Source organism: Drosophila simulans, chromosome 2L (assembly GCF_016746395.2).
Source record: "Drosophila simulans strain w501 chromosome 2L, Prin_Dsim_3.1, whole genome shotgun sequence".
Taxonomy (NCBI): domain Eukaryota; kingdom Metazoa; phylum Arthropoda; class Insecta; order Diptera; family Drosophilidae; genus Drosophila; species Drosophila simulans.
The window spans coordinates 19,220,035-19,246,744 of NC_052520.2; the positions used below are offsets into that span (position 1 = coordinate 19,220,035).

The following is a 26,710-nucleotide window of genomic DNA, read 5'->3' on the forward strand; positions in this document are numbered from 1 at the left end:
AATAAAAAAACTTCTGAAATTAATTTAAGTGAAATATTTTATTGAGAAATGAAAATGTTAAGGGAAAAAGCCAGTAAGCCAATAAAATATATGTAGGTTTATTTATTAATGTGAGCAATTAATTAAATTACACACTGAAGTCAGTATAGGATTTTAATTGATTCCCTTACCTAATGTTGGAGGTATCACAGGGTCGAGTCTTTTGACTAATGCATTAACAACAACAAGCATTTATTGCTTTGAGACTTAGGATCAAAGGTTTGAAAAAGTGGATTTGGAAATTAAATGGACTATTGACTATGATGACTACTAAAACTGGAACTTATAGACCTTCGGCTAGCCTTATTGTAGCCGCCAAAGAGGATTCTTTAGAGGACTACGACTACAGAGTAAGTTAAGTATAAGATTATAGACTCTTGTTGCTGACTGCTTGTCTTTTATTCAAGTTATTGTTGATCAAACGAACTGAAGGAACTTCCTATGCATTGAACCATTGCGTCTTTCCTGGCGGCGTCTTCGATCCCATAGAGGATCAATCTGCGAAATGGATAACTTTTTTCAAATCCCTTGGGGTGACCGATGAACAATTAAAAATGTGTAATCACAGTCAGGATTCTCCAAGGCCGGAGTTTCTATCCGGTGGTGACCATTTTTCAAGGGACATTGCACTGCGACTGACTGCGCTCAGGGAAACCTTTGAAGAGGTGGGAATCTTGATTTGCACAGAAAAGTGTGACATACAAAAATGGGATTCTAAATCAGATCATCCTAGAACCTTGCTTCTCGAGCCAAGCGAACGCTCCGAATGGCAATATCGGGTTCACAATGATGCCTCACAGTTCCTGGAACTCTTTCGGCACCATAAAGTCATTCCCAATATCTGGTCTCTTGAAGAATGGTCCATTTGGAGGACAGCAGCCACTGCCAATCGGAGATATGACACTGTTTATTATATCACCATGTTGGATGAGCACACCAGGAATATAAAGCTGCTTCTGGAACCGCACGAAGTGGCTTCGGCCCACTGGATGAGTCCGACCGAGGCTTGGTCGAGCTCCCAGAAAGGAATTATTTGGCTCCCGTTCATGCTGCTCTATGACATCGCTCGTCTGATGAACTTCTATAGCTTTCAGGAGCTTCTCAACTTCTCCCGCCAAAGGAGCTGCAAGGGAAGCACATTGGTGCAGCCCGTCTACTATCGCTGCGATGACTACATGTTTGGAGTTCTTCCTGGTGATGAGCTCTATCCCAAAGAGCCAGGCGCTTGTACACAAACAATTGTCTTGTCGGGATCGGTGGACGACCTTCATCGAAAGGCCAAGCAATACAATCGCTATATCGTCTACGACTTCCACAAGGTCGTACTGGCCTCCAATGTACCGCCTGGCGATGGACATCTGCCACTGCAGCCTCTCGTCAATAACAAGCTAGCCAAGTTGTAGTAAAAGAATATAGTTTTAATAGAAAAAATATATATATTTCCTCTTGCGCTACAACAAGTTACCACTATCCAACTCGGCCTGTATGGCGCGGCATGCGTGGCACAAACCATCCTTGTTCTCCAGTCGCTTCTTGGCCAAGTCCTCGAGATCTTGTCCGCTTTTGTACAGGCTCACGCCGGCCTCTGAAACAGATCTGGAGTACTCAATAGCCAGCAGAGTATCGGATAGTTCGGTGTCCAGCGTAGATCGGCAGTGAACACAAGAGGACTGCTCTGGATTGGAATTGGCAGCTATTTTGTCGCCAGTTCGGAACACTGTGGATACTGTGGAGGCATAGTTTTGCTGAAGATTGGCCACAAATGCTGATGTAAGGTTCTGTAAGCTGGCAGTCTGTCCATGCTCCCTCCCATAACGTGAGCCTTTTTGGAACAGTGGCTTTAGTCGCTGTGCATGTATGTAAAATTGAATCTCCTGCTCATTTAGGTCCTTGAGAGGTCGCAGCAGCTTAACATCTCCAGACAGCCGATCGTCGAGGAGAGCCACATCCAAGGCGGCACTACCGCCACGACCTAGCGCTATTGCAGTAAGCAACTGGGTGGCTAAGTCAACACTTATGTTAGATTCAAAGACGTGTGTACATCGCAGACACTGAGCCACGGAGCAGATCAGGTTCTTGCGCTGTTGCTGGAGGTAATCCTGGCGCGCTGTCAGACTTCGCAGTTTCTGCAGCTTGTGGATAAGCTCGTTGTTTGCGTTGAGAGAAGGACTATAATCCTTGATCCGCTGCATGGAGCTGGGTAAGGCACCCAGTTCAATCACATAGAAATCGAACGGTGCGTATTGTGTTGATAAGTTCTGCAGAGCTTCCAAGTGCACAGGATCGCGCCCTTGCACTTGCTGCTCCTCCACGTAGACCACACGTGCATTGCAATGAAGTCTTTTGAACGTGTTCTGTGTTTGTGCGAAGTGTAACATGTCGAGCAACACGAGCGACTCCGCGGATCCGTCCAAGACAAGGAGCACCTCGGCGTTTCTGGGCAGGATCTTGGCTGCTCCCAGAGCAGCGCGAAACTTGTGCCTCGCATACGCTAGAAAGCATTCCCGGCACTCCGCAGTACGGAAGTTGAGTTTGTAGAGCTCGTCGGAGTTTACATCGCATTTGCTGCAATTCCCTGGACTGAGGACGATTCCTAATGGTAGGGATTCAACCGCCATGGCGTGGGCGGCGCCATCGTCTCCAAAATCATCTTCACCAATGCTGCACATGGCAATAACTTACGTCTAATCCACAACAAAAAGTATTTCGCAGATAAACGAAATGACCAGGGATGAATACGTTGTGAAATGAATTAAGACAAAATATCGGAATTCTAGCCAAATGTGTTATCTAACTTGGTGTCAAAATTAGACGGTAAGCTGACGCTTTCATATCGAATAAATACAAATTAATTTAAAAAAATGTTCCCTAACAGCAGCGGAAACATTTAGCTGATTTATATTTTAAATTCATATATTCTCTTAAGCTAAGGTATGGTCGATAGCAGTCAACACTGTTTCGAGGGAATTCCGCTATCGAAGGCTATCGATATACCTGGCAATATATCGACTACGCAGCCTAGACTCGTCAAAAGCAACCTTGCAACAGGAAAAGTGCAGTGAAAAATACAAAAATAGCTGTTCAAACCACAATTTGTTGTACAAATCTTATTAATAAGTTATATTTAAGCCTTGAGGTATGTGTCTTTGGAGTTTTGGTTGAAAAATTGGTTCGAAAAGACCAAGAAATTTGAGCGCAAAAAACTGGGTGCTGCTAATACGTATGTATGTGAGTGCTGCGTGCCTGTGTGTTTGTACGCGCTGTGTGGCTGTGTGTGTGCGTCGTGCTCGTACGCAAGCAAAAAGTATCGGGTAGCAAAATCGAGAAACTTTCTTATTGACGATAGCAGAGGGGGAAGAAGAAGCAATTGAAAGAAGGAAGGAAAAAGTTCGGCAAAAAGTGAGATAAACGCCGAAATTCAATTTCAGAGATTAAAAGCAGAAGCAACGACGGTAACAGGAAGTAAGAAGTTCACCCAAATCGCAGCAGCACAGTCGCCAGAGCGACAGAGGTCATCTTAAAAATAATTTTTCGGGCGTGTGTGCCCCCCGAGCACGATTAACCCCCCACCCAGATTAGCGCAGACCAACGCAAGAAGCCCCCAACCAAAAAACAAAAACAACAGCAGCAGCAAGTAGTAGGAACAACCCGCCTTAGCATGATTCTGGAGAATTCCGACAAGCTCAAGGATTGGCTGAGCGTGGTCCTGGAGCCACTGTAAGTTCTTGCAAGCCGCTCTTTCATCGCTATCCCTGGAACTAACCCTCTCACATATGCCACCCCATTTACAGCTGCGATGCGGACTCCTCGGCCTTGGCGCGCTATGTCATCGCGCTGCTCAAGAAGGACAAATCGGATAAAGACCTTAAGCGGATCATGATCGAGCAGCTCGATGTTTTCCTGTCCGAGGAGACGACGCGTTTCGTGGAACGCCTCTTCAATGCCATTGCCAGCGAGGAATACCTGACGGTCCCTGCTGCCCCTCTAATAACGGCCTCCAGTGCATCCACCGCTGAGCTAACACTTGACCAGGATCTGGCCCTGGTCATTGATGGGCCCCAGGACGACATCGAAGCGGTTTTGATTGCCGATTCCCCTCCACCGCCTCCTAAAGATAATGTGATAAAACCCGATAGCAATCAGGTCAAGTTAGAGCAGGCCAGTCAAGATGCCAGGGAAGCCGAGGCCCTAGCCTTTATCAGCCAGGAAGCCGGCACTGCCATGCACGCCCATACAGATGCCAAGCCAGCCTTTGATGTGAGTCTTAGTGATCCCTTTGCGTTAGCTGTTTTGTTTATATATCTAATTTATCCAGCAGCACAAAACCAAAGACTCCCACAATCAACAGTCCGCCTCCAACTACCAACACCATCATGTGCGCAGTGCCAGCCCACCGGGCAGAAGCAGCGGCGTCAGCGGAAGTGGAGGAGGTGGTCCCGGCGGAGCAGGTCTTGCGGCGGGTTATGCTGACAAGGAAAACCAGCCGCGCGACAGTCGACGACGACGTGCTTCCCTACGATCCCGTTCCCGCTCCCGATCGCGTTCGAACGAGCGCGCTTTTCGGCGGTCCAGGTCACGCGACCGACGGGTGAACGAACGCGAGAAAACTCAACGCCAATTCCGTAACAAATCTCCACCAGGCTCGCAGACCGACAATCGCCATCATGGTCGGCGCAACTTTGATCGCCGGCGCATCGGTGGTAACGCAGATGATCGTCCTCGATTTGGCAACAATAAGAGCCGGCGCTCTCACAGTCGGTCAATGTCGCCGGAACGAAACGCACGGCGCAACCAGAACTCCCCGGACCGAGTACAAGCAGCCCAAGCTAACCAAATTCCCGCTCCAGTGGCGCCGCCAGCGCCCGTTGAGCATCCGGCTTCCCATCCTCGTCAGCGCTGCCGGGACTTTGACGAGAAGGGCTATTGTGTCAGGGGTGAAACATGTCCTTGGGACCACGGCGTCAATCCGGTAGTGTTCGAGGGCATCAACAACTCGGACCTCATGATGTCAATGCGCGAGTACAATCCGGATGCGCCAGAAATATGGGCGAGGAGCGGAGTTCCGCCACCAGGAGCTGGTCAGGGACCAGTGCCTCCACCAACGCAACCGGGACAGACCACCATTAACCCCTTCAGCGGTAATGTGCGACCAAGCACGCTGATGAGCGGCTCTGGGCCCAATCCGATGGGCGTTCCCAATCCCGCTGACTACGCGCGCAATCCAGGCGCTCCGCCGCAGGCGGCCATGATGCCATTCCCTTTCAATCCCACTGCGGTGACCACTCCGTTGCAGCGGCAGCTCATACCTATTCCCGTGGTTGATGGCGCTCCCACGGGAGGCGTTGCTGAGGTTGGTAAGCGACGTTTCGAACTGGAGGATACAGTGGCCATTGCCGATGTGCCAACGAAGCGAAAGGTGCCGATCAACAGTCGTCTTGGCCCGCGCGTCAATCCCAACATGCAGCAGCATAACAGTTCGCTGGAGCTGAGGAAGGTACCGCGCGGACTAAACACCATCGCTCATTTGAACAACCACTTTGCTAAGTTCGGCAAGATCGTTAACATTCAGGTTTCGTACGAAGGCGATCCAGAGGCAGCTATCGTGACTTTCTCCACACATGCTGAAGCAAATGTGGCCTACAGGAGCACTGAGGCGGTGCTGAACAACCGATTTATTAAGGTCTTCTGGCACAACGACAGCAGCGGAGCGGATGTGGGACAGATGAACCAGATGGGCGGTGGTGGAGGAGGCGGTGGACGGAAGAACGCCAGCCAGTACCATCTGCATAACGTTCCGGCAGTGCCAACACCCAATGCGGATGGTGCGAAGATCAGCAATGCTAATCCTTTAACTGAGGCGGGAGCTGGTAATATTGGCACCCCTGCCACGGAACAGGCCAACACAGCGGCTCCGGCATCAATGCGTCTCAAGCTAAATACAACGACAGCTGGCGGCTCAGCTGGAGGAGCAGCTGGTGCGGGAGCACCGGGATCAGGTCGTCCCTTGAACCCTGCTGCCAATGCCGCTAGCATACGCAAGAAGCAGGAGGAGCAGCAGAAAGCAGTTCATCAACTGGCTAACGGGTTGCGCAAACGCAAACAAGAATTGCTCCAGAGCTATATGAAGCAGATGAAGACTGCTCTGGAACTGGTGGAGCGAATGGACCAGCAGGATTCTCAGAGGGCCCCTACTCTGCAGACAATAAAGGTGCTGCAGATGACAATCGACAAACTTCGAAAGGAAATCAAGGCCGACCAAGATCAGTTGCAAGCGCAAATACAGCAACAACAGCAGCAGCAACAGCCGCCCGTCAAGAAGACCAAGGAGCAGCAGAAGAAGGAATTGCTCGACATGGAGCTAGAGCTAATCGCCCAGCAACAGGAGGGCAACGACACTACAGCCATACAGAAGCGATTGGAGGAGTTACAACGCAATCTAGGTGTTGGCTCAGCTGCGAATAACAAGTCTACCCACTATGCAGCTGCTTCGGGCGCACCCGGTGGCGGTGCAGGACGCAAGCGTCCGAATCTGCCGGAGGGACCCACTCGCGTCGATAGGCGACCAAAGGCCATTGTGGTCACTGGCTTTGCGGCCGAAGAGGCAGACTTTGTCCTGGGTCACTTTAAGGTAAGCCCAATGCCGAGTTCTCAAAATGAGATTGTTTGAGATGTATTTTTCATGTCTTTTCACAGAACTTCGGCGAGATTTCTAAGCATGATGTAGACCGTGAGATTCCACAGTTAATACTCTCATACGCAACCCGTCTCAACGCCGAACAGGCTGTGCTCCGGGGCAAAATGTACAAAGACAAGCGCCTGCAGGTGAGTGAATGACAAAGGCTGCTGTGCGAATACGGCAGTAAATTAACTTTTTGTGCAACCATAGATCTCGTGGGCTCCCGTGGTGACACCCGCTCCAGCTCCAATGGCCGCCCCTGTTGAGAAGTCCACTGCACCAGGTGCCATGCTCGTTAGCCTAGAGAACCCCAAACAATTAATCCAGTCCGTCAGTGAGAGCGAGAGTCTGTTAGGCAGCGACACGCTGCCGGAGCTGCGCCTGGAAGATGAGGAGGAGGATGAGGAGTCCGAGGATCGCTCCTGGCGTCGTTGATGCATCGCCCTGCGCTGCTGAGGTGGCCGGGAAAGTTCCGTGGGGCTCACAAGTGTTAGGAAACCCTTAACATGTATTTGTTGTTATTCTATATCTAACTGCTGAGTGTGTGGCAGTGCTGAGAATGAACGAGCACTTTGCACACTTCAATTAAACGCTCTAAATATTACTAATATTTTACTGAATCGCCTAAAAATACGAATGAGTTTAGCTAAACCTAAGTCCGAAATAACAACACTGAAACTACAACTTCAACAGCGAAATGCAACCAAACTCCAAGGCTCGATGCGAAAAAGCGCGAGACAAAACATTGGTTAAAGATCGTGAACTACCTTTGTATTTACACATTTTTCACTCTATCCTTTTCTTATATACAAATATATATACGCGGATATATAATTGTTAAGATTTTATGTTGAGTTAAAACGATAAAACACTAAAAGAACAAAAAAATTGCAAAGAAAAAATCCCCAAAAACAAGCGCAATGAAAGTCAAAAAAAGAAAAAAATCGTAGCAACGTGAATGCAAAACAGCAAGTTATATAGAGAGATATAATAAATAAAATAGTTTCGTATTTCAGGAGAAACAATGCCTATTTTTGGTTAAAGGGTGGCAGTAATACCGACAGATCAAAAATGTTATTTGATTGGTGGTGTTATTTCTAAATTCCATTTTTTCAAATGGCGCGCCACTTTTTATCGGTGTTACCAGCTAGATTGGCAGCTGTGCTGCCAAGAAATCGATGACTGGATAAGAACTTCGATAAATTCATCGATATTCTTCCTCTTCATATGGCGCGATTGGTTTTACTTTACTGCGAATTTATTTGAATGAAAGCTGTCTTAACATGTTTTCGCCCCGTCTTCGCCTCACACAGAAGATACTGCGCTAATCCCGGCCAGGCAATGAAGTACCTGAACGTGGCGGAGAAGAACGACGCCGCCAAAACGATTGCCGGCCTGCTGTCCAATGGCGCAGCACACAGGGTATGCAATTCAATATGGTGTGAATTGTAGGATGTAAACACAACTTATTTTTTTTCTTGCCCACAGCGCGAAGGCTACTCGGTGTACAACAAGGTCTTCGATTTCGAGGCCCTTGTGCGCGGAAAGAATGCCAAAATGGTTATGACCTCCGTATCCGGCCACATGATGCAGCTGGCATTCCAGGTGTCGTACAAAAATTGGAGAACAGTGGATCCGCGCTCTTTATTCGACGCGCCGGTGAAGAAGGGCGTTGGCGCGGACTATGAGCCCATCAAAAGGACCTTGGAGCGCGAGGTCCGTGGCTGTCAGGGATTGATTATCTGGACGGATTGCGATCGCGAGGGCGAGAACATTGGCTACGAGATTATTGATGTGTGTCGCGCTATCAAACCGAATATTCCGGTTTATCGTGCCACTTTCTCGGAGATTACCACGGTGGCGGTGCGTCGGGCTCTGCAGCAATTGGGGCAGCCGGACAAAAGGCAGAGCGATGCCGTGGATGTGCGCACGGAACTGGACTTGCGAACTGGTGCCGCCATCACCCGGTTTCAGACAATGCGCCTACAACGTTTATTCCCCGAAAAGATAGCTGATAAGCTCATCTCTTATGGGAGCTGCCAAATTCCCACTTTGGGATTCGTCGCCGAACGGTATAAGGAGATTGAGGCCTTTGTATCCGAGCCGTTTTGGAAGATTAAGGGTAGGAGGACAATAGGTACTGCATTAGAAAGCTATAAATATTGTATTTCTAGTTCTGCACACAATTGATGACTTGACGGTGGAGTTTAATTGGGCCCGAAACCGACTCTTCGATAAGGAAGCTTGTGAAAACTATCTGCTTCTCTGCCTGGCCGAACCGGATCCTAGAGCGCTCGTGGAGAGCGTCACCGTTAAGCCCAAACACAAATGGCGACCCACTCCGTTGGATACCGTGGAAATGGAGAAGCTTGGCTCGAGGAAACTCAAGCTATCTGCCAAGGAGACGATGACCATTGCCGAAAAACTGTATACCAAGGGTTTCATCAGCTATCCCCGTACGGAAACCAACCAGTTCTCCAAGGAGTTCGCTCTGGCACCACTAGTTGAGATGCAAACTGGTCACCGCGACTGGGGAGCATTTGCCCAGCGGGTGATTGAGTGGGGACCAAATCCTCGAAACGGTAACAAGTCGGATCAGGCGCATCCTCCCATTCATCCTACCAAGCTGGCAGAAAGTAAGGGAATCTTTATTTAAATCTGATGCCGAACATAACATACCCCTTTCTACTAAAGACCTGCAGGGAAACGAGGCGCGAGTGTACGAACTGGTCGTCCGGCACTTTCTCGCCTGCGTCAGCAAAGATGCAGTCGGCTCCGAAACCCTTGTCCACATCGACATTGCCGGTGAGAAGTTCACTGCCAATGGTCTTGTTATTCACGAACGAAACTACCTGGATGTTTATGTTTATGACAAGTGGAGTGCGAAGCAGATCCATCACTATGAAAACGGACAGCGCTTTGAGCCCACGGAAGTATCGCTCCACGAAGGTGCCACCACTGCCCCACCCCTGCTGACCGAAGCGGATTTGATTGCACTGATGGAAAAGCATGGAATTGGTACAGATGCCACCCACGCTGAGCACATAAACACGATCAAGGAACGCGGCTACATCGGGGTGCTGGACAAGGGCTTTTTGGTACCAGGAGTTATAGGAATGGGACTGTATGAGGGATACGATGCCATGGAGCTAGCCCTGGCCAAGCCACAACTCCGTGCTGAGTTTGAATTGGATTTAAAACTAATTTGTCAAGGGCAGAAAGATCCCAAGGTGGTCCTGACCGAACAGATCGCCAAGTACAAGCAGTCCTATCAGCAAATTACCGATAAGATTACCGCCATGGACGCCAAGATATCTGCTCGCATCAATGAGACACCAGCTGCCAATTCTGCAGGTCAGGGAGGAGCCGATGGAAGTGGTCCAAGTCAAGGCATCATCCAATCAATCTTCCAGTGCCCTAAGTGCAATGAGGCTCCTTTGGCGCTCAAGCCAAAGAAGAACCAGCAGGGCTGGTACATTGGCTGCAATAACTTTCCTGACTGCAAAAACGCAGTCTGGCTTCCGACAGAGTGCAAGGACGCATCCGTGCTGGACGAGTGCTGTCCCACCTGCGGCGATGGATACCGAATGCTCAAGTTCCGCCTGAGCACGCCTTACTATCGCGGGGTATTCAGTACTCCCAGCGGTTGGTACAAAACCTGTTTGCCCTGCGATAATCTCTTTCGCACCACGTTCAACATTAATTTGGACTCGGTTAAGAAAGTGGGAGGCATTGTGGGTGAAGTGCGTGGTGGAGGAGGCGGTCCAGGCTTAGGACCCGGAGGCGGTCCAGGCTCAGGACCCGGAGGCAGTGGCTCTGGCAGAGGAGGCGGCTCTGGAGGATGGAGCAGCGGACCTGGAGGCGGTGGCTCTGGCGGAGGAGGTGGCTCTGGAGGATGGGGCAGTGGAACTGGAGGCGGTGACTCTGGTGGACGGGGCAGCGGAACTGGAGGCGGTGGCTTGGGAGGAGGAAGGGGCAAAAAACCTAGCGGCGAATCTAAAAAACCACCTACTAAAAAGCCTCCCAGCGAACCCAAACCGAAAAAGACAAAAGAGCCGAAAGCGGCAGCCAACAAAAATTCAAGCAGCAAATCGACTAGCAGCATACGCAGCTACTTTACAAGTGCGGCGCCTACGAATTCCGCCAGCAATGGACTAGATGAGTTTTTCGATAGTAACGATGGCTTTGAGGACGCCATGTTGGCTGCTGCCGAATCCGTGGAATCGAGTAGCCAACCCAAAACCATGAGTATGGTCCCCCTGGATGACGACATAGCCGCCGCTTTTGCAGCGGATGATGATGCTGAATTCGAGGCGTTGGTAAACGGCGGAACCCTGCCCACCGACTCCAATGTGGACCAGCAGCTAGACAAAAGTCTCTCGGAATGGGTAAAGGAGCAGGACAAAGCGGACGAGATGCCAATGCTTTGGGGAACTCGTGAGCGAGCGTCGTTCGGTACTGCTGCTCCCACTCCTCCCCCGAAACCGGCAGCTAAACGACCGAGATGGGACAGTGTCGAGTGGGATTCCACACCACCCTCTTCGGTTCCGGAATCCGAAACAGTCCTGTGTACAGGATGTCAGCAGCCAGCTCGCCAGAACACTGTTCGTAGGAATGGACCCAACCTAGGCAGGCAGTTCTACAACTGTCCCAAACCGGATGAGTGCACCTTCTTTCAGTGGGCTGATAAGCCCACTTCAGGGGACGGAGAGGAGGTGATGTGCAACTGTGGGCAAGTGGCTAGCCAGCTGACTGTCCGAAAAGACGGACCAAACCAGGGTAGACCCTTCTATGCCTGTCCCACGCGAGAAAAGTCGTGCGGTTTCTTCAAATGGGGAGATGAGGACCAAAACCAAGGTGCTAGCAGCACTTCTTGGGGCTCGGCTAATCGAAATCCCCCTGGACGCAGTCAGCCCGCGGCCTCTACGTCCGATGGTTCCAAAACGCGACGTTGTGGTCTCTGTCGCAAGGAGGGACACACAAGGAACAAGTGTCCTCGCAAGGATGAGTTTGATATGTAGTCGAGCGACGTGGGTATTACCACAGAACGGATATGGGAAGATGTATTTGTATGTACATTGTATAAAGCGAAAATAAGAAAGTTGTTTTTATAAAATAAAACCTATTATTATCTATGGAATATTGACGAATTTCATAATTGAAACAGCCAGGAAAACACTTGCTTCTAGATTTTATAAATATTAAACATTTATTGGAGCGAGCTTCATTTATTGCGTAGATTAGAGGGCTTAGGACCAGTTCTGAGTCTCCTCTCAACACATAAACACTTATAGCGAGGATTGGAAAGGTAAAGTTAGAGTTATTTAAACTTATATACAAAGTTCATAACGTCGGTAGGGAGCACATCAAAAATCAAAGATGCTCGTAAACGGGCTTAGAGATAATAAAGTTGGGCAATCTCGATGGAATGTCATTTCTTGTGGTTACATATATTTATATATAAACATATACTCTCCTAATCCTAATTTGGATAACGCTTAACGCCTTTACATTGCATTTTCGTTTTGGGTATGTAATAAATATTGAATAGGTTTATTTATTGGAAGAAGTAAAATTCGAAAACACTCACACTTACTGTAATTATGCTTTTGTCCGAAGTAAAATTGGTTTAAAAAATATATAAATAATGGTAATAAATAATTGGTTAACTAAATTACTAAACAGTTTGAGATTCATTGGATTGATAGCGAGTCCGTAGGAAATACCATTAAGTACAGTACGTTTGCTTAAATTAAAGATAACATTTGCGACGCTGAGCCTAAAATGGGCAGTACGATATAGGGATTGTAGATTTTCGAATGGTATAGGTACAGTTCAACAGGTATGGAAGTACATTTCCAGTGCCCCTCATTGCCCAAGATCAGGCCGAAAGGTTATGTCTTCAAGAAGGTTTTTATATCGATCGGAATGATACTGGTTTCAAATGGTTCAACATTTAGATTTCGACTTCGGGCGTGAACTGGCGTCAGAAGTAGATCTCCTCTTCCTCGGGCTTGGCTCGAGGAGCTGTGCCAGTGGCCACAGCGATTCCAGCCGTTCTTGCAATTCCTGTCCGGCTGCTCGTCGGAGTGCGAGTGTAATGGGCCACCGATTCCGCTCGAGCTACGGGGGTTTGGGTGGGAGTTGCCGTAGTCGTTGCCTGCTGGATGATCGCCGGCGAGCTTCCTGTTCGCGAGTGCTGCGGCACCATTCCCGTCGTGGGCGTCGTTGTACAGTTCGAGGGCGTGGCTGTCCTCCGGTCAGCCAACTTTAGCGGGAACATCTGCTGCACACTGCCGGCGGAGATGTAGGGTGTCGGTGATGCGCTATTAAAGCTGGCGGACTTGTCCACGCGGGTGCTGGAAGTGCCGCTGGACGAGAGCGAGGAGAGCTTCATGGGCAGCTTTTGCTTGACCAGAGTGGCGTTGACTTTGGTTGCATTGTTGGCGCTGATCAAATTAACAGGCGGAGTTTTGCAGCTTGAGGAGCCACTCAGCCATTTCTCCTTGCGTCGATCGAAGGTTCCGCCCACACTGGGCGTGTTGCTGCCCGTCCCACTTCCACTTAATCCATTGTCTGTCTCGTGGCTGTCATCTAACAGCGCAGCAGGTGGATGATGATTGTTGCTCACCGGAGGCAGGGGAGTGCTGGGCGACAGCAACAGACCCTGGCTGGAGAGGAGCTCCATCTTCTTGTACAGCTGTTCACGCTGCTGGCGCACATCCTCCTGCTCGGCTTTAATCTGCTTCTGCAACTGCAGCTGTTGTGCCCGCATTTCGGCGAGTTCCTCCTGTTGCTGCTTCAGCTGACGCTGCCAGGCGGTCTTCTCCTCCTGCTGCTTGTCCTGCAGGTTGCGCAGCTCCTCCAACTGATCCTTGTGCGTGTAGGCACTCGAGCGCGGACTCTCCCTGTAAAGGGCCAGCTGAAGTTGCAGGTTATTAATGGTGGTCATCTGCTGGGAGATGACGCACAGCAGAGTCTGCAGATGGTGCGTCACCTGTAGCACCGCATAGTTGTTCTCTAGAGGCTGTTCCGTCACCGAGCTGGACCCGCTCTTTGGTTCTCGCTTCTCTTCCAATTCCTGAAGGCGGGGGGTGAGCACTAGCTTGGAGGCCAGCTTGCCGCGCTTTTCGTCGAAGCCAGCAAAGGTTTCCGCCCGCTTTGGCAGAGTGGGCGAAGCGTACTGCTCACTCTGCTTTTCGCCGACGCTACTTAGAGTCCTGGGCACCGGCTGACCCGTGGCCGCCGAGTAGATCGTGGAAGCCAACTGGCTGATGTCCTGCACCGTGTTGAGCACTCTGCGCCACAGCTCCGCCGTGTCACAGTCGGCACTAACGAGATCCTTGTATGAGCCGAAGGCCGCCAGGAAGTTGGCTGCACTGCAATTGGAATTGGTGCCGGCCACATCTCCAAAGGGCTGCTGCTCCTTGAGCAAGTTGAATTGAAGCATCAGTTTCTCCTCCAGCAGCAGCGCCTGTTCAATGTCCTTTTGTCGCATCTTCTCGATGGTCTCCCTTTTGTTCACTCCGATTCGCAGCTTCTCCTCCGCCGTGAGATCTTCCGCCTCGATTATGTCCGTTGCGGGACAGTCAAGCACAGCCTGACGGATGGTCTGAATCCAAGTGTTTTTGTCCTTTGGTGTCTGCACTTTCAGCTCGTACATTTCTGGGAAATCCGGATTGGAACTGATAATATATATTCCCCGGGACTCGGTGCCCGCCTTCTCGCGAATAAGCAATTTCTGGAGAGGAACCACTCCAGCCTTGTGCTCCGGCGTGAAGAAGGAGTACTTGTTGTGACCGGAGTTCTCGCTAAGAAAGCACAGGCAGTCGGTGAGCACCACAACCAGGACAAGCTGCGTCTTAGCCCTGCCCTGCATGAGAGTGGCCAATCCGTCGAATTTCAAACGACGTCGCGACTCCACACCAAGCTCAGTTTTTCGGAAGGGCTTGTTTTTGTAGATTGCAAAGGATTTGGCATCCACGCGACCATAGATTTCCAGCTGTCGTTCGCGCAGCTCCTTCTCCGCCACACACGCGTCTACATCGACCAGAAGAGACTTGACCAGGTTGAGGGCATGCTGAAGCTTGTCTGTCTCCAGCTTGTTATCCCTGGCGCTCTTCAGCAGCGGCTCGATGAGCAACGGGTATTTGGTAAGGCGTTGGGTCACAAACAAGATGCATTCGGGGATGCCCTTCTTCTTAAGCAACGGATTCTGTAGACAGTGCTTGTACCACTCGGCGAAGCTTGGCTCGGTCAGACAGAGCTTAAACTGGTCCAGGGCGCTGCGATGATTGGCGCAGAACTCTCCGTAGGCCAGCCGCAGGCATTGCGCCTGCTCCAGCGAGAAGAAATCGAGCAATATGTCCGCAATGCTGTCCACCATGTGCTGCTCGCGTTGCTTTAGTCGCAACTGGCGCAGGAAGCAGGTGTGCAGATCGGTGAGCTGTTGCAGGCGCGGAAACATGCTGTTTAGGTTGAGTGATGGAAAGTGCCGCTCCAGACTCTCAACGAACACCTTCTGCATGACGATCAGTGTCTGGCAGTGGTGCTTCTCGGTCATAATGAACTCATAGATATGTTCCTGCCGCTTGATCTGCAGTTCCTTCAGCGTCTTGAGTAACTCCCTAGGCACATTGGGTGTCCAGGAGTCGTGCTCCTTGAGAACGATGCCTAGAACGGGATCGGCTCCCAAATCCTGAGCTTCGATCGGCGCTTCGTTGAGAAACTGCAAATCGGAACGTATCAGAGGCTGATCCTCTGGGTTGCTAAAGGTGCTTGCATCCGGCCCGTCGTAGTAATCCTGGCCACCGCCCATTTTCTTCACCTTGCACTCAAGGTGATGCTCCTTGATCTGCGCCAGTGTGATTGCAGCGCCGCAGACGTCGCACGCACTTAGCTGGCCTCCCACCAACGACTTCGTTTTCGCCTTGGGCTTCTTTTTGCGGAAGAATATAGAACCGCGTTTGGGTCGCTTCTCTACGGTGTCGTAGACCTCGATCTTTGCGTGCGCTCGCAAGAGGCTTTGATTCTCATCCTCGCTGTCCGTGAGGTGGCGCGCGATCGCCTTGATATCCTCCTTGGCGATAATTGAGCTCGTCGATATGCTTTTCTGCAGCGGTATTCGGCTGATGATCTCCGTTGCCAGGCTTCGCTTGGCTGCAATCCTCTCGAAGTCACGGGCCAGCTCCGCCTCGTTTAGCGAATGGGTCGAAATGCCTGCGAGTAGTCAGAGTTAGAGAGTCGGTCGGTTAGCAATAACTAATCGCAAGGGGTTTCTGATAGCTTTGGTCGGAGCTACCCATACCAAAACACTATATGGGCTTACAGATAAGGGGCTTTTGTGGAATTCCACATCGAAACGAAACTAACTTGGTAATAGCCCCTACTCTTTGGTTGACTGGCATATTGTTTTCAGCAATCAATTGGCAAAATTTATTGACTTAATTCACGATATCTTATCATGCATATTTTTTCCATTTTTTTTGCGCGAGTCCCACGGTCACACCTCCCGCCCAAACGAGCGAGGGCCACTGCCTCGTATCGTACAGAAAACTCATAGTTCTACAATGATTTAAGATTGGGGCTGTAGTTTCTAGTGAATCTGCTTGGAACACTTAAGTTAAGTACGTTACCACGGTATCATATTTGAAAGCTATCGAAATTGTAAGTCCAAATGGCATAATTTACCATTCACAGCGTACATAAGTACAAGCGAATGTTTTATTACTCGAAGAATACGAGATATAGAATTTTTAAAGGGGACCTGTTGCGTCCTGCCATTCAGATAACTTAAAATCCAATTTAGAAGATCAACAGATAAACCTAATAAACCAAGTTTGCTTACTAGAAGAGAACGATTGACAAAGCCAAATGCTTTACTAAAGTCAGTGTAGATGACACCTGTTTGAAAATTATTTCTGAAGCCCTGTATTACAAAGGAAGTTGAAGCTCCAAAAGGTTGGTGGTTGTTGATCTGCGTTTTAGGAAACCGTATTGACATTGTGATATAATTGACCTACAAATGTGCTGCAAATGAGGAGTGATAACATTTCAAAAACCTTTGGAATAGCCGACAATTTACAGATTCCTCTGTATGATCCATTTCCGACCCATTTTTGTTTTGGATTATTTTTAGCTTTTAAAACTTAAAAACTTTTGTCTAGATAATTAAATAATATTGGCATATTTACCTAATCTACAGTGCCAGCCAGGTATACAAATATCTGAACTACTATTGCATTGCACACTTATGGCTTTGCCAACCCACCCCCGAAAATTTAGTGCATATCTACCTCCAGTGCTGTTCCTGGCCGACCTTCGTCGCTGCTCGGTGACGCGAATGGTTTCCTGCTCCTCGCTGTCCAGGCTGGATAGGCTGACGCTCTTGTTGGTGCAGTCGCCAGCGCCGCTGCCATCGTCCACGGCTGTCCAGGACTTCCGGCGGTCTGTGTGAAGAAACTGGCACTGCTGCGGTGCCGTGGACGACCACATGGCGTAGTTGGAGCCACCGGACGCGGGACCCGTGCCCGTCCCCGTAAGATCGGGCAGCGAGGTACTCAGTATAGCTGCGCTGAGCAGTCCATGATTGGCCAAGCTGCCGTCCTGCATGTGCTGGCTGGGCGAGGAGGAGTTCTTCATCTGGACGACCGTTTCGCGGATGTTCTGCAGCTGGCTCAGCGTGTCCTCGAATATGTTGTTGTACTTGGAGGCCAGGGCCGGACTGTGTGGCGTCACATTGATGGTGGGTATCATGTTGTTGTTGTTAATGCTGTTGCTGGCAGGATTAGATGCAGGTGGCGGAGCAACGGGTGCGCGCGCTGGTCCAGGAACAGGTGCGTTTATTACGGGTATGCAATAGTTCTGACTTTCGATGGAGGCGCCTCGGTTGGCAGAGCCACCATTAACCAGCGCTTCCGAGGACTCGCTGCAGTTGGAGTTCAGAAAATCGGTGACCACATCATTGTCGCTGTCCTCGCCCGCGTTGTCCATAATAGGGTCTACTGAATTCTCTGCGTTTTGGGCCAATTTCCTTTGTTTAGCGACTGTTCTATTTTACAGCTGGCTGCCTAGAAAAAGAAAGTTTCAGTATACAACGCACACACACTCAACCGCGACGGGCACCATACATGCATATATGTGTGTACATACGTACATATACACTTGTGTATGCACTTGCTTTTTGCTATTTATTGATTTTCCCGCCACCCCCGAAAACACCTTGTTGCGCGACGTAAATTGTTGCGCCTTTTTCGAAGGACGTCACTTGTCCTTGCACCAACAACAACCACAATAACAGCAGCCACACAACAGCAGTGGAAGCAGCAACAGCAACAACAACGGCAGCTCAGCAGCATCAACAGCAGTGCGTGGGCGAGGGGAATGCGTGCGTTTTGAACGATAAATTCGAACGGGTGCTTCGCGTGCGGAGAAGGGAATACTGGCCGTTGCACTTAACCGAAAACTAAATGGAATCTTAAGCTAGTGAGATTTTTGCCAGCGTTTTAAAATTTAAATGCGATTCGAGCTGGGGTTGGAACTAATATCGATGCTCACCCGATACTATCGCCAGCAGTCGGGCAGTGTGACCATGGCGGCGGCACACTTAACATTTAACATTTAACAGCGATGTCGCTAACATGTCCAGTGCTGAAAAGAAGCGCCCAACCATTCCGATTCCGATTAACAACACTACTTTACATTTGAATTCAAATTTAATCCTAACTACGTAACGGACATCAAAATATAATTAAAAGAGAAGAACTTTTGTCTTTATTCGACGAACATTTATTGAAAGTAAAATGATGGCCGTGCGATACAGTACAGGGCTACAGTTACAATTGAATCGCAAGAATGGCGTTACTAGTTGGTAAACGCGTGACTGTGCGCCTGGAATGTGCATTAGTTAGTAGGTAGTAATATGTATTAGTATCACTCAGGAGCAACCGGCAATCCGAATCGCTCTAGCCCATGGTGGTGGCCAGGTGCTTGTTGGTGGCCACGGATCCGGATCCGCCTCCTCCTCCGCCTCCGCCGACAGGACCCTCGTTGGTCACGCACGTGGGAATGGCACTGGACCACTTGCCGTTCTTAAGGCACTTAAGCACCTTGGAGCCGCGCAGATCCAGTCCGGCATCGCATGTGAACGTGATGCTCTCGCCGATGGCGTAGTAGAACTTGACGGAGGACATCCTGCCGCTGATAACAGTGCCTGGATACGAGCAGGCCTGCACGCACTTGGGCAGCCCGCCCGACCACCTGGCATTATCCTGGCAGGCAATGATCGGCTGGCCCTGCATCATGTACTCCGGATTGCAATTGAACTGGACCACGTCGCCGGCACGATAAGGTGCTGAGCCCTGGGCGTAACCATTTTGCGGCGCCCCCGGATTGTCGCACTGCACCTCGACGCAGGTGGGCAGCGGCGCTGACCACTCGCCCGTGGGATTGCAGATCGCCTCCGACGGACCACGCAGCCCGTAACCGGAGGAGCACGAGAAGGCCGCCCGGCCGCCCACCTCGCGCGACAGCACGGAGACACGGGGCGAGCTCGCGTTGCTGCCCATCCCCAGCGGGATGTCGCCGCACTCGACGCTCTCGCAGACCGGCAACGGTGCGCTCCAATTGCCACTCGGCAGGCAGAACAGCTCCGAGGCGCCAATCAAGGAGTTTCCATTAGCGCAGGACAGCAGCGCCCGCGTGCTCAGCTTAGTATCGTTGGTGTTCACGATTAGGCCGCGTCGCATCGGTATCTCCGGGCAGTTGATGGCCCGCACCACCACCTCCACGGTGTGCTCATGCCGAGCTGGGGTCATGCACGAATAGAACCCGGAGTCATCGCTGGCCGCGTCCACAATGCTCAGCCGGTATTCCAGTGTGGAGTCGCGACCCTCATCCGCCTCGGTTACCCAGCCCTCGGTGTAGTTCCTGCAAGACACAGAGATTCATTAGCGCAGTTAACCACATGAAAGACAGTTTCCTGAAGACATCTCCCATTAACCAGGTTCAAATATGTTTAGAATGTTTTGGGTACCTATAAAATAAAAGGTTTACATAAGAGCAGGGGATTCCTAGAACCAGACCCTGCTGATCATTGCCTTTTATAGTATAAATAACCCTTAAAGAATTAACAAAATGTGTATAAGAAATCCCTAAAGTCAAACGATCTAATGATCAATTCAAATACCTAATTGCTGCTTTTAAAATTTTAACCTATATTCCAATAACGAGATACACCATACACATTATTTTGAAGTTCAGACGCAAATAATTTATGAACATACCCCTTGCTGAAATTAATTAGCAACTTTAAAGTTATTTTAGCGTGCCTAACCACCCGATACCCACTTGTGCGTGTGACTGACGTTCCACTTGGGATTCCCGAAGCGACGCATCCACAGGCACTCCATGTGCAGAGTGGTTCCCGGATAGACAATCAGCTTGCCATCGTTGCTCTGGGCGATGGGTCCGTTCTGGTGGCGGAAGAGGATGGTCGGTGCCTTCTCCACTGGATTAGAGCTCAAGTCAGATTAACTATCCCGCACTCGGATATTGGATACCTACTCGCATAGTCGTTCTCCTGGTTTAGGCCGGAGCACACGGGCTTGGTGTTGGTCCATTCCGAGTGGATGCAGGTCCTCTCGTGGCTGCCCATGAACGAGAACTTTCCAATGTCCATGCATCTGAGAGTAAGTATAAGTATCAGAATTGAACAAAGCCTGTTTATGCTCAATGCATCACCTCGATATGATGGTGGCTCCTGGGGGAAAGTCCACCACGTCTTCTCGGATCTCCAGGTCGTTGTAGAAACTAACCACATTAGCCTCGTTGTTTCTGAACACACAGGTTCCGTTTTCTAAAAAGATTACGATATTTAAAGATGTGCCTTTCTATGCTATCTATCTATCATACGGACGGACAGATGAATGGACACAGGGACAAGGACACTTTAAACTTCAAACTTTTTCATTTGAGTAATTATTTAGTTTGCTACTTTAATGTATTTCAGCTTTATTTAAAACTCACCACAATTATAGGATCGCCCTATCCACAGTCCGTTGTCGCATATGATGCGCCACGTTTGCCTATCCCCAGCCGCATTTGGGATGCAGTTAAAGAAGATCTCCGTGCCGCTCTCGTAGGCGCCATCCAGCTCTGGATGATCGGCATTCCTTCGAAGATTAAGGACTAATAACAGAGCCTAACTCTGAGATACTGCAACTCACTTGTAGACCAAGGCGCCATCCGTTAGCATGGGTGGACCACACATCTTCATGTCGTCGTGCTCATCGGTGCCGTTGTCGTGGTGATCGTGATCGTTGTCCAGTTCGTTGTGCTCCACTTTGGGGTGTGGAGTGGGCGTGGCATGCTCCAGTTCCTCGCGGGACTTTCTTAATCCGGACTCACAAGGGATGCTGGGTGGAGTGAGGATGCCCTTGTGGCAGGACATCTCTATGGGATTGGCGTTCGTGGAGAGTTCGCAGCGAACGCTTACACTGCTCCCGTGTCCAATGGTCAATCCTGCCCGGTAGCCTCCCTAAAAAGAGGTGATTACTAGTTTCTGAGATTCTGTGGGATATGCTACAGATCCTTACATCGTAAATGACTCCCGGAATATTGGGCAGCGTGCAAGGCACCGATGTGCACTCAGAGAAGGCATTCACCGACCAGGATCCATGGGCACAACGGAGCTGAGCTGAACCCTGGAATTTCGGCGGCGTTTGTGATGATTCAGTATATAGATGAATGGATTTAGTTAATCAAAATCCCACCTGTATATTGAACCCGTCCTCGCACTCCAGGGTGATGAACTCGTTGGACTGGATCTCCTCGTAGGTGGAGAGCGGGGTCAATGAAGGTTTGTCGCTCAGCTGTTTGGTGTGGGGCTCAACCTTGTAGTACTGACCGTGCTCCACGGCGGGCACCAGGCACGGAGCGGATAGGCACTTGGGCGTCTCCGGCTTCCAAATGCCTCGTATGCATCGCGCCGTGGCGTTTTCACCCTTAATATTCAGCTTGAATCCGGCATTGCACTCCAAATGCAGCATGATGCCCACGGCATTTCTGCCCGGAACCTTGCCAGGACGAACAGTGGTCACGTTGGCAAAGGAATCCCACTCGAGATCCTCGCAGGGTCCTCGTAATCGTTTGCCTCCACCTCCCTTTCCGCCCTCACCTCCATCGCTGATGTCCACCTCGGCATCCGGAATAGTTGCTCCCGACGGAGGAGGCGACTGTCCAATGCTGGAGCTCCTCCTGCGCCTCCGACGGACTATCTGTGATTTCAGTTGATCAATATAGGACCGGGTGGCATTCAAGTGGAGGCTACGCGATGCTATAGGCGGCGACCCGTTGGATAGCAGCTCGTCCTTGGGCGTTCTGTGTACCTGAACCATATGGTTTCGCGATGCCTGGTTAATGTTGGGCAGTGCCACCACTCCAGATCCAACTACTCCTCCTGATCCAATGCCACCGCTCCCCAGGTAATTGTTTCCATTCTCGAATTCCCTGAAGTTGGACTTGCCCCGCATGGTGACCTGTCCTCCATCGTGGGTATTCATATTGTTTCCCACTCTGCCCACTGCATCCTGGGCATGGAGCCTCTGGTAGATCCGGTCACGGCCTAGCATTTTCCGGACGTAGCGCTGATATCGTTCCTTGATCTTTTGATAGTACTTGGAGTAGGCCAGGTCGACGTCGGAGGCATAGGGTTGTGAGTTCGGATGGGGACTGGCGCTTCGCTTAATCCGATGAACAGACGGCTCGACAGGATCGGCTACTATAAGAGAATACAATATTGTTGATATATATCTCTTACAATCAAAGAATATTAGTGCTTACTAGCTTTTATATAGTTTTGGTTATCGATCAGTTGCCTTTGAAGTTGTCGCTGTCGCTGCAGAAGGTACATGGATCTCAGCTGGCGGATCTGCAGAGAGCGACGTCTGCGCCGATTCCAACGCAGGCGAGGATGCTGGCCGAGGAGGCACTGCGGCAGGTCCAAGGGCCGCCACTTGCCACCCACACAGGTGGCGCCAGGCGGACCAACCTAGTGGAGAAGCGATGTTGTTGGGATTCAGCAATACTAACAGGATATGGAAGTTACCTCCAGGACATATCCCTTGTCGCAATCGTACATTATCTGCTTGTTGTTCACGATCTTCTTGACATAGGGCCTGTAGTCATATAGGCCCATGTTGCCCACGAGCAGGACCTTTCCATTGGGTATGTAGCCGGGGAACGAGCAGAAGACCTCGTCACACTTGGGCGTCTCTCCGGTCCAGTTGCCAAATGAGCAAGTGAGCACATAGTCGTGCGGATCTGTCACATCCTTGCCCTCCGGACTGACCAGCTTGAAGCCATCCTTGCACTTGAATCGCGCCTTCATGCCGTGCTCCGTCTTGGGAGCCATCACCATGCCGTGCTTGGGTGGACGCGGCATGCTCTTGCACCTGGCGGGCACACAGCGTGGAATGATGCTCCACGTGCCATTGTTGCACGTGGGTGGACTGAGCAGGGACACCGGGAACTCGTAGTTCTCGTCGCACTTGACCTCCAGTGCCGTTCCGTGCTTAACCTTCTCCACTCCGCCAATGCTCTGCGTTTGAGTGGGCGACTGCGTGGTGGTCGTCGGCGGATGGACGATCGTCGTTCCGTTCTCATCCGTGGTTATTTCGATGGGATACACATTGCCCTGCGAAATGGTGGGCACCACACAGGGCGCCAGGCACTCGGGCAGTGCGTTCCGCCACCTTCCGTCGATCTGGCACACGCTGGAGCCCAGTCCATTGATCATCATCTCTGGTTGGCAGCGGAAAATGATGCTGGCCCCCAGTCCGGTGCCCGCCTCGATGTTCTCGATCCATCCATTGTACAGCACACCAGGATGGCCGCAGTTGATCTCTATTGAAGGAGATGGAATGGAATACACAGTAGAACCATCCAGATGGGACTACACCACTTACCCTTGCAGGTGGGCAGAGTGCCGCTCCACTTTCGGTCCGCTCCGCAGCGACTGGAGCTCTCGCCCACAAGGGTGTAGCCGTAGCGGCACTCGTAGCTGACCACCGAGTTGTAGGCCAGGGTGGTGTAGGTGGCCTTGCCGTTCTTGGGGTTCTCCGGGGTGGGACACACCACCGAGGTGACCACTGTGCGTGAGGATGCGGGAGAATGGGGTTAGCAATGGGATTGGGATGGTGGGGGTACGCTAAAAGTTACCACAAATCTTTGAAGGCCGCCAAACCAAATAAAACAACTTCGAATAAACGGTTTTCGAATTCGATTAATCAATTCTTGTATATTTTTGCTTGCTCAAGATTTGCGGTAACTTTTATTTATTCATTCAACATTAACTGGCCAACAACAAGAACAACAACAACAAGGTAGTGCATATGTAAATTTGAACAATCTGTTTGTTTGTAACGCTAGATCAAAAACCAAATCGGAGATAGAGAGAGAATGTGGGTGGCTAGCAGGATCGGAGAACTCCGACTGGAGAACCTGAGCCCTGACCAAAGTGCGCTTAATACATAGTTTCGGATACGGATATGGGGATCTGTGCCATTTGCCAGCTCCAAGGAGTCGGAAACGAAACTCAAAGGGTCGCCTCGCCTAGGACAACGACGCTTGGGTGGTGGTTACATTTGCGCTATCCGCTTTAAAGGTGGTCAAAGAGGTCAAAGAGGTTCGGTTACAAGCTCTACCGGCGCCAGCCCGCAATACTCACAGACACAGGTGGGCAGCTCCTTGGGCGTCCACGATCCGTCCGACTGGCAGTAGCGCTCGTGCTTGCCCACCAGTTCGTATCCGGTTCCGCAATTGTAGGTGATCTTGCATCCGTACGTGTAGCACTCGCCGGCATGCCATCCGTAGGCCGGATCCGGTGGCTGGCCACAGGATCGAGCTGCAATCATAAAATAGCTATGCATACAGAGTCTTCTCTTTTCAGTGTGACTGCACTCACGTTCGCATTGGATATCCGGGCCGTACCAGCTGGCCAGGTTATCAATGGCCAGGCACTTGGCCCGCGGGAATCCATTGGTCACGTAGCCGGTGTGGCAGTGGTACTGCACCGTGGAGTCCAGATCAAAGGTTTCCTGTTCCGGCAGCGCCGAGTTCCGCGCATGCTCTATCTGCGGCGGCTTTAGGCAGTAAACTGGAAGGATTTCAAGCACGTTTCGATATAATACGTTTATTAACCTGTGGAAGACTTACTATTCTGCTTGCAAGCTGGCTCGGCTCCGGCCCAATTTCCGTCCGCCTGGCACAGACGGCTCTGGAGACCCACAACGTGGTAGCCGTGCGGACAGGCATAGGAGGCGCGAGCTCCGAAGTGGCGTCCAGCCACTGTGACCTGGCCCAAGCTGGGCTGGGCTAGTTCCGGGCACTCGCGATCTGGGGAAACAAAGGGCATCGAGGGATTTGGATTTACTTTGCTTGTGTAAAGAGGATTGATGCTTCACCATGTCAACTTTCTGATTGAATTACATTTATTTTGTTTTGGTAATTATTGTAATTAAAAACCCACCTGGTTTAATGCAGGAGTTGCCGCAGACGCCGTCGCACAGGCACTTCTTCTTCTTGCTCTTGCAATCCTCGTCGGAGGAGCACTTCCTCAAGCACTTCTGGCCGAGCAGCGTGGCCTGCTCCTCGTCGCGTGGACACTCGGTGGAGGGTGAGTTGCGTGGATTCTTGTAGACGCGGCCATCGTCGTCGGACTCCAGAGAGTCGTCGTCCTCATCCCAGTCGTCGTCGTCGTCATCCTGCTGCGGAATCTCCGAGGTCGTCTGAATGCTGGTGCTCATCGTGCTGGTCGGCACCGAAATCACTGCAAGAGAACAAGGAGCACAGCTGTCAGTCATCTGGGCTGGAAAACAAACCCCTATTCCCAGGCGAATCAACCCCTTAGCGCGGCTTCTGTTTTGGTTCCGGGATTCGCGTCTATTTTGCTCCGCCTCGCGTGCGGGCGAAAACATTGACCTATTTCCCCCGATGCCTGGTCCAGATGTCTGATGATGGCTCGGTCCCAGACTCTTTTGGAGCCTGCGCACTGGACGCCAGCTTATATAACGCAGCAGCATATACATTTTTCATCTTGCCCATTTCGAGGACTCCCGAAAATTGCAAATAATTATTCTGGCCACTGGTGGGCTCATCCGGACTACCACTAGATGGGGCTCAAATATACTGATTGTACTTATCGGGTTTTCGGGTTTTTGGGGCTTTCTTATTGACCTTTGTAGACCAGAATGGTGGTCACTAGACACTGCAGCAGCAAGCGATTCATTTTGATTCCGTTGTAGTTGCGGGTTATCCGTGTCCTTTTTGATTTTTCTCCTTTTCTCGCCGAACTGGCCTCGGATTTATAGCATTTTAGCTAATTTGCAAAATTCCTCTGCTGGCCAATTTAATTGGTAACTTTTTCGACCAGCTCGGTGGCCCGAAACTTCTCACTTCGAGCCAAGGAAACGAAATGCAGCCACGCCAGCTGCTTTCTCCCCTTTTTGGCTCTGGCCTTTTGACAGATCAGGCGAGCAGCGCCCAACTTGACAGCTTTCGACGGTGGTTGGTCCCTTTAACGGTGAAGATAGGGTTCGGGGAAAATTCGAGCAAGAGCGAAAGGTTTTTGAAACCTAGCTCGCTTGTTGGATCCAAACTTGAAAATATAAAGATATCATTAATTTCGACCGTTTGGAACTTTAATTTGTTAGACGTCGACGAATCGATATAGGTAATGTTGATTACAATCTAAAGATCATTTAGCTATCATTATCATAAGCAATAAAAGCGATTTACATTAATTAAGCAGAGTTTAAATTAAACAAAATTCAAGATTATTAAATGAATATATTCTGGCAGTAGTAAAAGGTTTACATGATATATTTCCTTATTTTCTCTAAAACCAACGGTCTTCTTCAACTTTACATTCACAATCCCTCACTTAACATAGCGTCAGTTTTAACATTTTCCACTTGAAGTTGGCTGCGATAAGCACAG

General features: G+C 50.3%; 6 protein-coding genes across 15 annotated transcripts; 3 read left to right on the forward strand and 3 right to left on the reverse strand.

Annotated features, from left to right (window-relative positions):
- The first annotated feature begins 254 nt into the window (after window positions 1-254).
- On the forward strand, window positions 255-1,496 carry LOC6732821 (nucleoside diphosphate-linked moiety X motif 19). Its single transcript, XM_002079898.4, has 2 exons — window positions 255-389; window positions 447-1,496. The coding sequence occupies exons 1-2, from the start codon at window positions 300-302 to the stop codon at window positions 1,440-1,442; spliced, it is 1,086 nt and encodes a 361-aa protein (XP_002079934.2). The 5' UTR covers window positions 255-299; the 3' UTR covers window positions 1,443-1,496.
- LOC6732823 (cytoplasmic tRNA 2-thiolation protein 2) lies at window positions 929-2,856 on the reverse strand. Of its 2 annotated transcripts, XM_039297993.2 has the most exons (2): window positions 1,505-2,856; window positions 929-1,427 (listed from the first exon to the last, which is right to left on the reverse strand). In XM_039297993.2, the coding sequence occupies exons 1-2, from the start codon at window positions 2,706-2,708 to the stop codon at window positions 1,417-1,419; spliced, it is 1,215 nt and encodes a 404-aa protein (XP_039153927.1). In that variant the 5' UTR covers window positions 2,709-2,856; the 3' UTR covers window positions 929-1,416. The 2 variants fall into 2 exon arrangements, with proteins under 2 accessions (XP_039153927.1, XP_002079936.1); XM_002079900.4 differs by lacking the exon at window positions 929-1,427 and having other exon boundaries at window positions 1,460-2,855.
- Window positions 2,857-3,000: 144 nt separating this feature from the next.
- Window positions 3,001-7,737, forward strand: LOC6732824 (zinc finger protein swm). Of its 3 annotated transcripts, none has more exons than XM_016180393.3 (6): window positions 3,001-3,175; window positions 3,468-3,756; window positions 3,831-4,296; window positions 4,355-6,667; window positions 6,733-6,861; window positions 6,926-7,737. In XM_016180393.3, the coding sequence occupies exons 2-6, from the start codon at window positions 3,698-3,700 to the stop codon at window positions 7,148-7,150; spliced, it is 3,192 nt and encodes a 1,063-aa protein (XP_016025546.1). In that variant the 5' UTR covers window positions 3,001-3,175; window positions 3,468-3,697; the 3' UTR covers window positions 7,151-7,737. The 3 variants fall into 3 exon arrangements, with proteins under 3 accessions (XP_016025546.1, XP_016025545.1, XP_039153580.1); XM_016180392.3 differs by having other exon boundaries at window positions 3,004-3,175; window positions 4,358-6,667; XM_039297646.2 differs by lacking the exon at window positions 3,001-3,175 and having other exon boundaries at window positions 3,183-3,756.
- Window positions 7,738-7,908: 171 nt separating this feature from the next.
- LOC6732825 (DNA topoisomerase 3-alpha) lies at window positions 7,909-11,836 on the forward strand. Its single transcript, XM_016180394.3, has 4 exons — window positions 7,909-8,137; window positions 8,204-8,837; window positions 8,890-9,351; window positions 9,410-11,836. The coding sequence occupies exons 1-4, from the start codon at window positions 7,982-7,984 to the stop codon at window positions 11,734-11,736; spliced, it is 3,579 nt and encodes a 1,192-aa protein (XP_016025547.1). The 5' UTR covers window positions 7,909-7,981; the 3' UTR covers window positions 11,737-11,836.
- Window positions 11,837-11,901: 65 nt separating this feature from the next.
- LOC6732827 (rho guanine nucleotide exchange factor 18) lies at window positions 11,902-18,391 on the reverse strand. 5 transcript variants are annotated; one of them, XM_039297524.2, is made up of 3 exons: window positions 18,272-18,391; window positions 17,011-17,784; window positions 11,902-15,934 (listed from the first exon to the last, which is right to left on the reverse strand). In XM_039297524.2, the coding sequence occupies exons 2-3, from the start codon at window positions 17,705-17,707 to the stop codon at window positions 12,702-12,704; spliced, it is 3,930 nt and encodes a 1,309-aa protein (XP_039153458.1). In that variant the 5' UTR covers window positions 17,708-17,784; window positions 18,272-18,391; the 3' UTR covers window positions 11,902-12,701. The 5 variants fall into 5 exon arrangements, with proteins under 5 accessions (XP_039153458.1, XP_039153407.1, XP_016025550.1 ...); XM_039297473.2 differs by having other exon boundaries at window positions 17,936-18,312; XM_016178070.3 differs by having other exon boundaries at window positions 17,871-18,312.
- Window positions 18,392-18,479: 88 nt separating this feature from the next.
- Window positions 18,480-26,213, reverse strand: LOC6732828 (protein lev-9). Of its 3 annotated transcripts, none has more exons than XM_016178067.3 (16): window positions 25,949-26,213; window positions 25,242-25,541; window positions 24,929-25,108; window positions 24,678-24,869; window positions 24,441-24,617; window positions 23,680-23,862; window positions 22,821-23,617; window positions 22,556-22,763; window positions 21,487-22,490; window positions 21,310-21,417; window positions 20,941-21,251; window positions 20,741-20,886; window positions 20,456-20,570; window positions 20,279-20,397; window positions 20,063-20,222; window positions 18,480-19,642 (listed from the first exon to the last, which is right to left on the reverse strand). In XM_016178067.3, exons 1-16 carry the CDS (start codon window positions 25,998-26,000, stop codon window positions 18,679-18,681), a joined length of 5,016 nt encoding a protein of 1,671 aa, XP_016025553.1. In that variant the 5' UTR covers window positions 26,001-26,213; the 3' UTR covers window positions 18,480-18,678. The 3 variants fall into 3 exon arrangements, with proteins under 3 accessions (XP_016025553.1, XP_016025552.1, XP_016025551.1); XM_016178066.2 differs by having other exon boundaries at window positions 21,487-22,493; window positions 25,949-26,212; XM_016178065.2 differs by lacking the exons at window positions 18,480-19,642; window positions 20,063-20,222; window positions 20,279-20,397; ... (6 more) ...; window positions 22,821-23,617; window positions 23,680-23,862 and adding an exon at window positions 23,977-24,369 and having other exon boundaries at window positions 25,949-26,185.
- Window positions 26,214-26,710: the final 497 nt, after the last annotated feature.